General features: G+C 45.7%; 1 protein-coding gene across 1 annotated transcript in view; it reads left to right on the top strand.

The window, feature by feature from the left end:
* LOC309562157 (inter-alpha-trypsin inhibitor heavy chain H3-like) overlaps positions 1-12303 on the top strand; it is a 176211-nt gene that overhangs the window by 21303 nt on the left and 142605 nt on the right. The window contains exons 5-6 of the mRNA XM_082266282.1: positions 4497-4659; positions 9661-9771. Coding sequence (XP_082122408.1) covers positions 4497-4659; positions 9661-9771 — 274 coding nt within the window. The remainder of the gene's footprint in view (positions 1-4496; positions 4660-9660; positions 9772-12303) is intronic.

Genomic DNA, 12303 nt, shown 5'->3' with positions numbered 1-12303 from the left:
AAACCTGCACTAACACACTGAAATATACTGCAGTAAACCTGCACTGACAAAGTAAACTGACACTAAAGTAAAAATTAATGGTCACACTACACTCACACTGAACTATTACTAGATTCACACTAAACTGATACTCTACACTGCCAATAGAATCACAATAGCACACTAACTCACTAGCAGCACTGAACAGAGCCCTGTTCTATATCTCTCCATGCCAATATCAAACTGCAAATGGCAGCTATTGAAAGAATTGTTTTACAGTGTTAAGTTAAGAGCAATGAGCCATGATTGGATAGAGTCATGGCTCTGACAGTGCACTCTGCCCTGATTGTTTAAAGCTTTCATTGCTTCAGCCAATCAGGGATCCCAATGCACTGCGCGGCAGCGCAGTGCATTGTGGTCGTTCAGTGGGCTGAATAAACGGGCAAACGCCTGACAATTCGGGTGTTCATCAAACGGGCGACCAGCTATTTTTCGGGCCCAACGCCTGCTCGGGTAGAACCGTTCACCCAACCCTACTAGAAAGTAATGGGAAATTCAACTTTTCATAGTTGCACCAGAACAAGAATTGGAGGGAATCTTCTAACAGGGACACCTGTCCAGCAACAACCAATAAGGGATTTCCACCTACTTTGGGGAAAATTCCTCTAATTTCCCGTTGTGTCTGGGACAGAAAATTAGGGGAGAAATCTCATGCAATTGGACACAGACAGTATATAAGTAGAAATTTATTGAACATTTTCAGGACAAAAGAAAGGACAGAAGAGGTATAAAGGATTGGTAGGTACTACAATATAAGATAAACAAACGAATGCACAGTCACTAAAAAGATACATCAGTGGATACAGACAGGGCCTGGAGAAACCAAACATTGTGAGCAAAGTGCTGTGCAGGATGGGGGGTTGACTTAGCTATGTGAAAGCAAATGGAGACGTGTAGTCCTTAATCCCACTCCACAGGGTTGCAATCAGCATTATTACATACGATTTTTGAAGCAATCAGAGCTCATATAAATTATCCAGATACTCCAGGTGGAAATTTGTTGGTCAAATCTATCATGCAATCCAGCCTAAAATAGGTTTTCCAAATACTACTGTAAATGTTTATAATGCTGAGTGTACTGCCAGCTCCATCCAGCCACAGCAGTTGTAAACCTCTCATAGAGTTTGACAGGCTGCCACCAGTGGGGCTGAACAGCGCACCTTTAATAAATGCCCAATGTGCATGATGCCTTGTAGTGGACCCTCTGTGTCACCATGGGTTAGATTAGCACCCCTGTGTCACCTTTGGTTATATTGGACCTCTTCTACTTCCGTAATCTTAGCAATGAAAGTGTGGTCTCTATAACTGATCCAATTCTGGTGTGATAATTTAAAGGGGTTGCAAAGGAGTAATTTTTCTCAAAATAATAAACATGTTTTACTTACCTGCTCTATGCAATGATATTGCACAAAGTGGCCCCTTATCTCTTCTTCTGGTGCTGTCTGCTCCTTCTCTTCTCCGAGTGCCCCTATAGCAAGCTGTGTGCTGTGGGAGCACTCGTGCCGATGCGCTCCCAAGCCAGGCTGTGACAAAGACAAAGACAGCGCAGCTTAGCCTTGCCCCCCCCCCCCCCATAGGATTTGATTGCCAGTATCATGAGCCAATAGCTCCCACTGCTGCTTCTGTATGCTGTGTGAGGAGGAAGAGAGAGCAATGCTGCTGCAGATGGGCACAGTGCTGGATCTAAGGAGGAGCCAGATAAGTATTTAAACCAGGGCTGATCATGGAAGGTTTTTTTACCTTGATACAGAGAATGCATTAAGGCAAAAGACCTTATGCCTTTAGAACCGCTTTGACTTACAGTCTCAGTAGCTTGACAGACAGTGACTCAGTATTAATGACATCTGCAGGCAGTAATGCAGGCAGCTTCTCCTGTATACATGTAAAATCCTAACTTGCTATATACCCAGAGTCCATATCACATATCACAGTATCTTGCAGAGTTTTAATTGATTTCTTGACTGGAGCTAAATGACTTTCTGTCTGAAGCTAAAAGTTTTTTGACCGTACAGTAACTATAAAGGGTTTTTAGGCTGGAGCTAAATAAGATTTTTTGACTGTTCTTTTTCCGCAATCTAATCCCCGAAAGTGTGATCTCTGTAACTGATCCAGTTGTGGTGAAATAGCTTAAAGGGATTGTTAAAGCAGAATGTTTTTTTTAAGAATCTTAATGCATTCTATGCATTAAGATTAAAAAACCTTCTGTGTGCAGCAGCCTCCTTCAGCCTTCCTAATACTTACCTGAGCCTGTCTTTATCCAGCAATGTTTCAGGAATGTCTAAACATGCTGTGGACTCCCCTCCTCATTGACTGAGACAGCAGCACAGTGCGATTGGCTCCCATTGCTGTCAATAGAGAGAGGGGGTGGGGCCTGAATGGACACAGGGAGCTGTGACTCGGCTCGGGTGCCCCCATAGCAAGCTTCTTGCTGTGGGATTACTCAACGGGAGGGAGGGGCCAGGAAAGCCGAAGAAGGACCAGAGAAGAGAAGCATCCAGGCTGTTCTGTGCAAAACCAACTGCAGGAAAATATAACATGTTTGTTCTTTTTTTTTAAACAAGACTTTACAATCACTTTAACTTACACTCTCAGTAGCTTGGCAGACAATGAACATCAGATCGTTAAAAAAATCATAGTGTGTTTAGTCCCAGCAGAATACTGTACATGTCACCAATGAAGGCCAAAGCATGAAGAAGTAGGATGGGAATAACTGCAAAGAGCATACTCTATCTATGGAGTGAAGTAGGGATAATATTTGAAAAGCAAACAAACAGACATTGCATGGGTAACATGATAGGACCCTCGGTATCACCAGCAAAAATGTCTTTAACAAAAATCCCCACAAAAGGGTATTCAAGTTTATTGCAGGAGGCTCCCAGATCACAGCCTACATGATTACTCCATTGGCAACAATCAGAAGACTGGGGTTAAGTACCAAGGTACCAAGCTGATAGGCAACTAGGTATGTGTAGACAAGGTGTGATAGGGGTTTCTGGCGTTCAGGAAAAATTGTAACGCAGGCAAAGATTGGGGCAAGAGTTGCTCTGATTATGTTACATTCAGAAATTGAAGATCTCCAAACTTCTCAAAGGACTATTATTCACCTTTCTGCACAGACTGTCCTATTATTTTAACATGTCCCCACTACATCCACAGATCCCAATTCCCACAGTTGGCTCAGAAGAAGATAAAAAAAGCCCTTATAAATGGTTCATTTTTCTCCAATAGTTAAAAGAAATACTTACTGGTCCCCTAAGCCAGTGGTCCTCAACGCCAGTCCTCGGGGCCAACTAACAGGCCAGGTTTGCAAGATAACTAAATTACATCACAGGTGATCTCATTTTCTGCTCAGTGATTGCAGTATTCTAGTTTGCATCTCCCCATGGTTATACTTAAAATCTGGCCTGTTAGTGGGCCCAAGGACCGGAGTTGAGGACCACTGCCCTAAGCCAACTGGATACACTATGGATTAACAAACTACAGTGTTATTACTTATGAATATTAAACCCATTATATTCTGGGCATTTGGAAACAAACCCATCCATTTTGGAAGAACAATGGCAGAGCAAAAGAAAGTCAATAGAAGCGAGCTCTGTTATATTATGAAATTCAAACTTTTGTTTCCTGCTTCAGGCTAAGACTTGCTGGTGCAAAAGATGCCTGGTAATATAGGGGACCTAGGAACACCATAATAATAGTTGCCCCTGGGAGGTTTGTAGTTTAAGAGTCGGTTCACACTAGCGCGACTTGTCAGGCGACTTGTCAGCATGACAAGTCGCGCTCCCTCACGGTCCATTGACCGCTACAGGACCCATTCTAATAGGAGCGACACAAGTCACTCCGACTTAGAAAAAGGGTCCTGTACTACTTCGGGGCGACCTCGGAGCGACTTGCATAGACTTCCATTATGTGAAGTCCCTGCAAGTCGCTCCAAAGTCATGGTGCATGGTAATGCAGAAGTCGCCCCCGAAGTAGTAAGGAGTCGTGTCGCCTCAGTGTGAACCGGCTCTAAAACAATTTGTTTGTGTTATGTATCTTGAAAGGCCTCAGTAGTCTGTAAACAGGCTGTGTGTTTATGTGGCTTCATCCGCCAGGTTCTGCATGCAGGCCGCCAATGTAAGCGTATGGGGATGCAGCAGCTGCACAGACACAGCCACTCATCCAAGTTTGACAGGTGTGGGGGTGTGGGTGAGTGGCCCCGAATGCACACTGTGTGTTCAGAACCATTCAGCTGCATGCCTGGCAAATTGGGAGGAGCTCCTGGTAATGCAGCCACTGCGTTTCCATACACTTACATGAGCTCCCTGCACATAACCTGGCGGTTCCAGCCGCATAAATACACAGCTCATTTATAGACTACAGACCTCAGCTCTCACGTGAATGAGGCTTTAATTAGTGGTTAATGATCTTTCTTATTTAAAGAATAACAAAAAATATTCCTTTGTTTTTATTTCTAGGGCATCTGGCAGAAAGACAGAGAAATTTACGGTGTCAGTAAATATAGCAGCACAAAGTAAAGTGACATTTGAGTTGGTTTATGAAGAAATGTTAAAGCGTAATCATGGGAAATATGAAATGTTCATTAAAATTCAACCAAAGACACTTGTCAGAAATTTTCAGGTATTTCACAAACAATACAAAATCATTTTTTTAGTAGCAGTAGGAATGTCATCCTCTTGAGTATTATACATTTTATATTTAAGCTCTTGCCCACCACATAACACATATGTGCGGCAGCAAGAAGGGTGAGAATTGATGCCCATGTGCTGTACAGTATGTAGGCATCCATGGTGGCTGAGGTTTCTGTGCAGTGTGCATGCTCTCAGCACAGTGACCAAACACAGTCACCAACAGCTCCCAGTTTCTAGGTATAATTAGAAGCAGGTGGGACTCTGAGCACTGGGGCTTATGATCACGATTGTGACCACTGTAACAGCCAACCACAGTGCAAATGCAATATTCCCCATTCACACATCCATGAGAATGGCTGTGATAATGCTGGGTGCTGTAATGACCACCGTCAGGCAAGAGGAAGGGGCCCTGCGTGGCTCCGAAACATTGCCATATGTGTACTGTGTGACCATGTGAATAAAGCTTTGGCCCTTCTGAGGAATCCTTGGTGTGCTGATGACATTTCTCCATTCAGCCAACCACAGTGGTCACATGGTCAGTAAGCCTGTCCTACCCTACTCTTAAGATCCAGTTAAAGGGCTACAGCAGTTGGGCAACATGTGTTAACATGTCAGTTTTACATATCCCTTGATGTTAGCATGTTTACAAAAGTGTTAAAATAACTTTTAAAAAAGCAAATGAGTGCTTCCAACGTCAAAACCTTTTGTTTTTGGTTTTGGATATAATTGAAGTGTTAGAGCCCCGATCAGGTTTTTGCTCAACACCTGCTCTGATTTCCACTCATCTCAGGGAAAATAAGTAGCACTCACCCCATTGAAATGCTGACAGCAAAATATAAAAAACACAGTTTTTGTAGCCATTCTCTTCTCTATACAAAATTGAAAAAAGGTACACCTTTAACCACTTGCCGACCGCTGCACGACTATTTACTGCGGTGGTCAGCCCCTCATAGGCAAAGCGACGTAGGACTACATCGCTAGCCTGTGAGGCTCTAGGGAGCGAGCGAGCGCGCACCGCTGGAGGCGCGCTCATGGACCCTCCCGCGCGTGTGTGGTCCGCCGGGCACTCGCGATTGTTCGTTACACCGGGAGAAAGGCAGGCGGCTAATGTAAACAAAGCCGCCTGTCATTCGGTTCTGCTATGTAGGACCGTTGATCTCTGTTCTTACACCTCAAGCCACATCCAATCACAGTTAGAAGCACGCCCCTAGGGACACACTTAACCCCTCCCTCAAAAAAGTTAACCCCTTCACTGCCAATGTCATTTTTACAGTAACAGTGCATATGTATAGCACTGTTTACTGTAGTAATGTCACTGGTAACCCCAAAAGTGTCAAAAATGTCAGTCAAGGGTCCGATCTGTCCGCCGCAATGTCGCAGTCCCGCAAAAAAAAAACGCAGATCGCCGCCATTACTCGTTAAAAAAAAAACAACAAAAATTACAAAAATCTTTCTCTTAGTTAGTAAACGCAATAACTTTTGCGCAAACCATTTAAAATACGCTTTTTGGGATTTTTTTTTACCAAACATATGTAGTAGAAAACAAATTGGCCTAAAATGTTAAAAAATTTTGATTTTTACATTTTTTGGGGGGGGGGGGGGATTTCATATAAAAAAATGTGAAAAATATTGTTAGTTTTGCAAAATTGACGCTCTTTTTTTGTTTATAGCGCATGATCAAAAAATCGCACAGGTGATCAAATACCACCAAAAGAAATCTCCGTTTGTGGGAAAAAAAGGACGTTAAATTCGTTTAGGTACAGCGTCGCACGACCGCGCAATTGTCCGTTAAAATCACGCAGTGCCGAATCGCAAAATAGGCCCTGGTCAGGAAGGGGGTAAAATCTTCCGGGGCTTAAGTGGCTAATCAGGAAGCACAAAAATCAATCCTGTAAGGGCTCTTTCACACGGTCCGCCTCCGTAGGCGGATCCGTGTTGCTCAGCGGGGATCGATCCGCGATCCCCGCTGAGCTGGCGGATGACAGCTCCGTCTCCGCTTGCAGAGCGGAGAGGGAGGTGTCTCAGCACCCGCTGCCCTCTATGGGGGATCGGATGAGAGCGGACCGCTTGTCCGCTCTCATCAGATCCGCTCCGCTCCAATTACTGAACGGATGGAAAAATAGGGTTTCCATCCGTCCAGATTTCAGCACAGGATCGGATGCGGATGGCAGCGGGTGATCAGATCCGCCTAAAAAACTGACAGGCGGATCTGATCGGACCGCCAGTGTGAAAGAGCCCTTAATCATTTAACCACTTCCCGCCCGCCCTATTACAGATTGACGGCGGGAATGTGGTTGAGTTATCCTGACCGGACGTCATATGACGGCGGCAGGATAACTCCGCTCTGGGCGCCCCCCGGGGGCGCGCAGAGCGGCGATCGGTGATGCGAGGTGTCAGTCTGACACCCTGCATCTCCGATCTCGGTAAAGAGCCTCTGACGGAGGCTCTTTACCATGTGATCAGCCGTGTCCAATCACGGCTGGTCACATAGTAAATAGGAACAGCCGTTGATCGGCTTTCCTTAGTTCGTGCCTGACAGGCACGAGTAAAGGAGCGCCGATCGGCGGCTCCCCTGACAGGGGGGGGGGGTCGGCACTGGTAATCAGATCATTGATTACCAGTGCAGACCCTCGGGGGGGGATGCCACTAGATCCACCAGGGATGCCCACTATGACCCCAGGGATGCCCACTATGACCCCAGGGATGCCCACTATGGCCACCAGGGATGGCAATCAGGGCTCAGGGAGCCCCCCATTGCCCTCCCCATCAGTGATGCCCACCAGTGTCCTCCCTATCAGTGCTGCCCACAAGTGCCCATCACTGCCATCCTTTAGTGTCGCCCACCAGTGCCCATTATTGCCCACCAGTGGCGCCTATCAGTGCCCATTAGTGCCCATCAGTGCCGCCTGTCAGTGCCGATCAGTGCCGCCCATCAGTGCCCATCAGTGCCCACCAGTGCCGCCTATCAGTGCCCATTAGTGCCCGTCAGTGCCACCTATCAATGCCCGTCAGTGCCACCTATCAGTGTCCATCAATGCCGCCTATCAGTGCCCAGCAGTGCCGCCTATCAGTGCCCACCAATGCTGCATATCTGTGCTACCTATCAGTGCCACATATCAGTGCCTATCAGTGCCGCATATCAGTGCCGCCTATCAGTGCCACCTATCAGTGCCACCCCATCAGTGCCACCCCATCAGTGCCACCCCATCAGTGCCTCCTCATCAGTGCCTGTCAGTGCAGTCTCATCAGTGCTCATCAGTGCAGGAAAAAAATTATTTATTTACAAAATTGTATAACATAAACAAAATTTTTTTTTTTTTTTTTTAAACTTTTCGGTCTTTTTTTATTTGTTTAGCAAAAAGTAAAAATCGCAGAGGTGATCAAATACCACCAAAAGAAAGCTCTATTTGTGGGGGGAAAATGACATAAATTTGGTGAAGGTACAGTGTTGCATGACCGCGCAATTGTCATTCAAAATGCAACAGCGCTAAAAGGGGAAAATTGGCCTGGGCGGGAAGGGAGGGAAGTGCCCTGTATTAAAGTGGTATACACTGGAACTGAAACCAATAGCAATAAAACAGGCTTATTTGATAAGGAAAATAAACAGCAGCAAATGAAAAGTCATCTTTTTCCTATATTTAAAGCCCAACTCTGGGCAACTTGCGCATACTGCAGCCCTACTACAAGGGATAGTTGTATTGTTTCCTCAAGGTGGGCTTCGAAGTATTAGCTTAACAATTAGGCAAATCGATTTTTCAAATGGGGGTCAACAATGGCAGTCCACATATTTTGCCGTGCATGTCAATGAGAGGAAACTCAATTTGTCAGATTCACACTGGCACTGTACAAAAATCCTTGCAGTTGGCAATGAGGCCTTCTCCTGAGAAACATCTAAATGGTAAGAAATATTAAAAACCATATGCAGTGTGAATGGAACACATAACAAACATTCTGCATAGTGGGTTTTCTGAAAATGGGACTGCAAATGTTGAATTAAGCTTTAACGCTTTAATTACTGGTAACCAGGGCTTTTTTCCCCCAGAGAATAGGTGCCGAAACTCCCCCTTTCTAAGTCACGTCTTGTCTCTGCCCCCAACCCACCACTGAGCACTGTCCAGTGGTTCTACACTTTTCCCACCCCCCAGTAGCACTCTTTTTAGAGAATACAGAACCAATTATCATTTTGTAGTGCTACAGTAAGTACATTTTTATGAAATGTGGTAATGATAACAAGAAAAGCAGTAAAATAGATCCCCCCAGCCAACAGAAATAGACCCCCCCACAGCAACAATAGATTCCCTTAGCAGCAATGGACCCCCCACAATAAAATACAACCCCAGCAACAACAGACCCCTGGCAGCAACAAAATATCTTCCAGCAGCCCGCAACAATAGACCCTTCCCTCAACAGTAGATCCCTTTCAGAAACTATTGAACCCCCAGCAACAATTGATCCACCACCAGCATCAATAGACCTTCCCAGCAACAATAGAACACTATGAAAAAATAGATCCCCTCCTGCAACAATCCATCCCCCAGCAGTCATCATCAATAGATTCTCCACCACTCCCCAGCACCCCTTGCCATTACATACATTCAGTGCTGGAGGTGCCGGAACTGCTGGTAACTGTATTTTGTGAAAACCTTATCTAAAGCCTGAGGTCCTGTAGGGCAGGTCTTCCAAAATCAGCTTGAAATTCAGACAGTATGCATGTCTCCGATCATTGAGAAAGAAATCATTCACACCAACTGGTCCACCCTCTCTGCAGTCTACAGGAAAGCTTATATGAAGGGAGGGAGGGGGTGCAGAATGACAAGCAAGAGGCTGCAAATTCACCCCAAAGTGTGAATGCAATGCTAAACTATTGCCGTCACCTATAGATATACTTCTCCAAAATTATTATTTTTTTTTTCTGGTTCTACATGCTTTCTTAAACAAGCTCCTAAATAAGTGTTTATGTGACCTTTTTTGGCAATATTTACATTTTCAGATTGAAGTACAAATTCATGAACCTCAAGGCATCAGCTTTCTAGACGCCAATGCAACTTTCATAACAAATGATTTACTACCGGCTGTCCATAAAACTTTCTCTGCTGAAAAGGTATTTTTTTTACTTGTTCAAAAGTTTAATACACTGCAATTTATTTTCTCGTTTCAGCACTAAAACTTTTATAAAGAGCTCTTGTAAATTTGGTAGATAAGAAATGTTGCAAAGCTCATAATTACCACTTGCCAAGAAAATAAACAGCATTGTTCAGATTCAAAACCCCAGTTAAAATATACCCAAATGCCAGAGAGATTAGATTATATCGAAAAACATAGTTGAGAGACAGAACCCACTTGTCTGCGAACAGAAACTGGATCATCTAACATAGTCAGGTATACACAGGCTGCCAATAATCATCCAGGCAGTGCAAGTCTTTCTTAACAGAATGTATAATGAAAATTGTCTTTATTAAATATTTATTTTTAGTACAAGACCTATACATTAATAAAAATAGTATAAAACCAGGGCCGGACTGGCTTGCCGGGATAGCGGGAAAATTCCCGCCAGGCCGGCTGCCCTGGGGCTGCTGTCGGCTATGAGCTGAGCTCAGCTGCTCTGGGACGTTTTTTTTTTTTTCTCTCACAAGAGCAGCGGCCGGGTGCCGCCCACTTCATTAGCACTGGTGCCTGGTTGAGTGATTTGCTTTGCTGTGCAGCCACGCCTCCTTTGGTCAGCTGGTTGAGTCGGGGCTTTCACAGAGCTCCAGTACAGGTGGGCGGAGCTGGAAGAAGTTACACAGACAGCAGCCCCGATCATTGCTTCCTGCCCAGCACATATCTCTCCCTGTATGAAGATCTGAGAGGAAAGATGGCAGCCTTCATCTTCTCCCCGTGAGTCCTGACCTTCTCTGCCTTCCTCCCTGTACAATGCTGTGTGTAAACCTGCCCTGCATCTTACATTGCAGGTTTACTGAGACAGACAGAGAGAGAGAGACGTTCTTGAACAGCTTAGGGATATACTGGGACATCTGAGGTGATACATAGATGTATTCCACACACACATCTTATATAATAAGTTATAGTATGTATATGGAATACATCTATGTATCACCTCAGAAGTCTAAGCATATTCCTAACCTATTAGAAAAATCGAAGTATAACAGCACTGAATGTAAATACATAACAGAGCCAACTATAGGAAAGTATAATAAAAAAAAAACTCCACCCATGCAGTGTGGGGAGGGGGAGGGGGAGAAATGCCTCTTTTATCTTATTCCATGCTGCAGACAGCTCCAGTGCTCTCTTCCTCCACTCAAAGTCCTGACACCATCACATACAATGCAGGGACATTAACCCTGTATAGGATGATTGGGAGGCTGGAGTGTGACCACAGCCAGTACTCTACATAGAAGTTGAAGGGGACAAGTCACAGCACTGGAGGAAGCCTAAGGAGGAAGGAATAAGGTAAAGCTGGCTACACACAGATTGACATTTGTCCAGTTCAGCAGGGAACAGCTGAATTTCAATCTGAGTGTAGCTCCCCCAGTATTCAGGGTGTAACATGTTCTAGTTGCCCCCTCTCCTCAGGCACCTGTACAATGTCCGCAACCTCTGATCATCTCCTGTACCATGTCCGCAGCCCATGACCCCTCCTGTACCGTGTCTGCAGCCCATGACATCTCCTGTACAATGTCCGCAGCCCATGACCCCTCCTGTACAAGGTCTGCAGCCCATGGCATCTCCTGTACCATGTCCGCAGCCCATGGCATCTCCTGTACCATGTCCGCAGCCCATGGCATCTCCTGTACCATGTCCGCAGCCCATGACATTTCCTGTACAATGTCCGCAGCCCATGACATTTCCTGTACAAGGTCCGCAGCCCATGACCTCTCCTGTACAAGGTCTGCAGCCCATGGCATCTCCTGTACAAGGTCCGCAGCCCATGGCATCTCCTGTACCATGTCCGCAGCCCATGGCATCTCCTGTACCATGTCCGCAGCCCATGGCATCTCCTGTACCATGTCCGCAGCCCATGACATTTCCTGTACAATGTCCGCAGCCCATGACATTTCCTGTACAATGTCCGCAGCCCATGGCATCTCCTGTACAAGGTCCGCAGCCCATGGCATCTCCTGTACAAGGTCCGCAGCCCATGGCATCTCCTGTACCATGTCCGCAGCCCATGGCATCTCCTGTACCATGTCCGCAGCCCATGACATTTCCTGTACAATGTCCGCAGCCCATGACATTTCCTGTACAATGTCCGCAGCCCATGACATTTCCTGTACAATGTCCACAGCCCATGGCATCTCCTGTACAAGGTCCGCAGCCCATGGCATCTCCTGTACCATGTCCGCAGCCCATGGCATCTCCTGTACCATGTCCGCAGCCCATGACATTTCCTGTACAATGTCCGCAGCCCATGACATTTCCTGTACAATGTCCGCAGCCCATGACATTTCCTGTACCATATCTTCAACCTCTGACCATCTCCTGTATCCTGTACGTGGTCTCTGACATCTCCTGTACTGTGTCCACAGCCTCTGACCATCTCCTGTAACATGTTCGCAGCATCTGACCATCTCTTTTCTTTTATCGTGTCTGCAGTCTCTGAGAGGGAGCCTGGAAAGAAGTTTGCTCTTTTATA

This window comes from Pelophylax lessonae (genome assembly GCF_965119305.1).
Source record: "Pelophylax lessonae genome assembly, chromosome: 8".
Taxonomy (NCBI): domain Eukaryota; kingdom Metazoa; phylum Chordata; class Amphibia; order Anura; family Ranidae; genus Pelophylax; species Pelophylax lessonae.
This window is presented reverse-complemented; position numbering and strand designations above follow the sequence as displayed.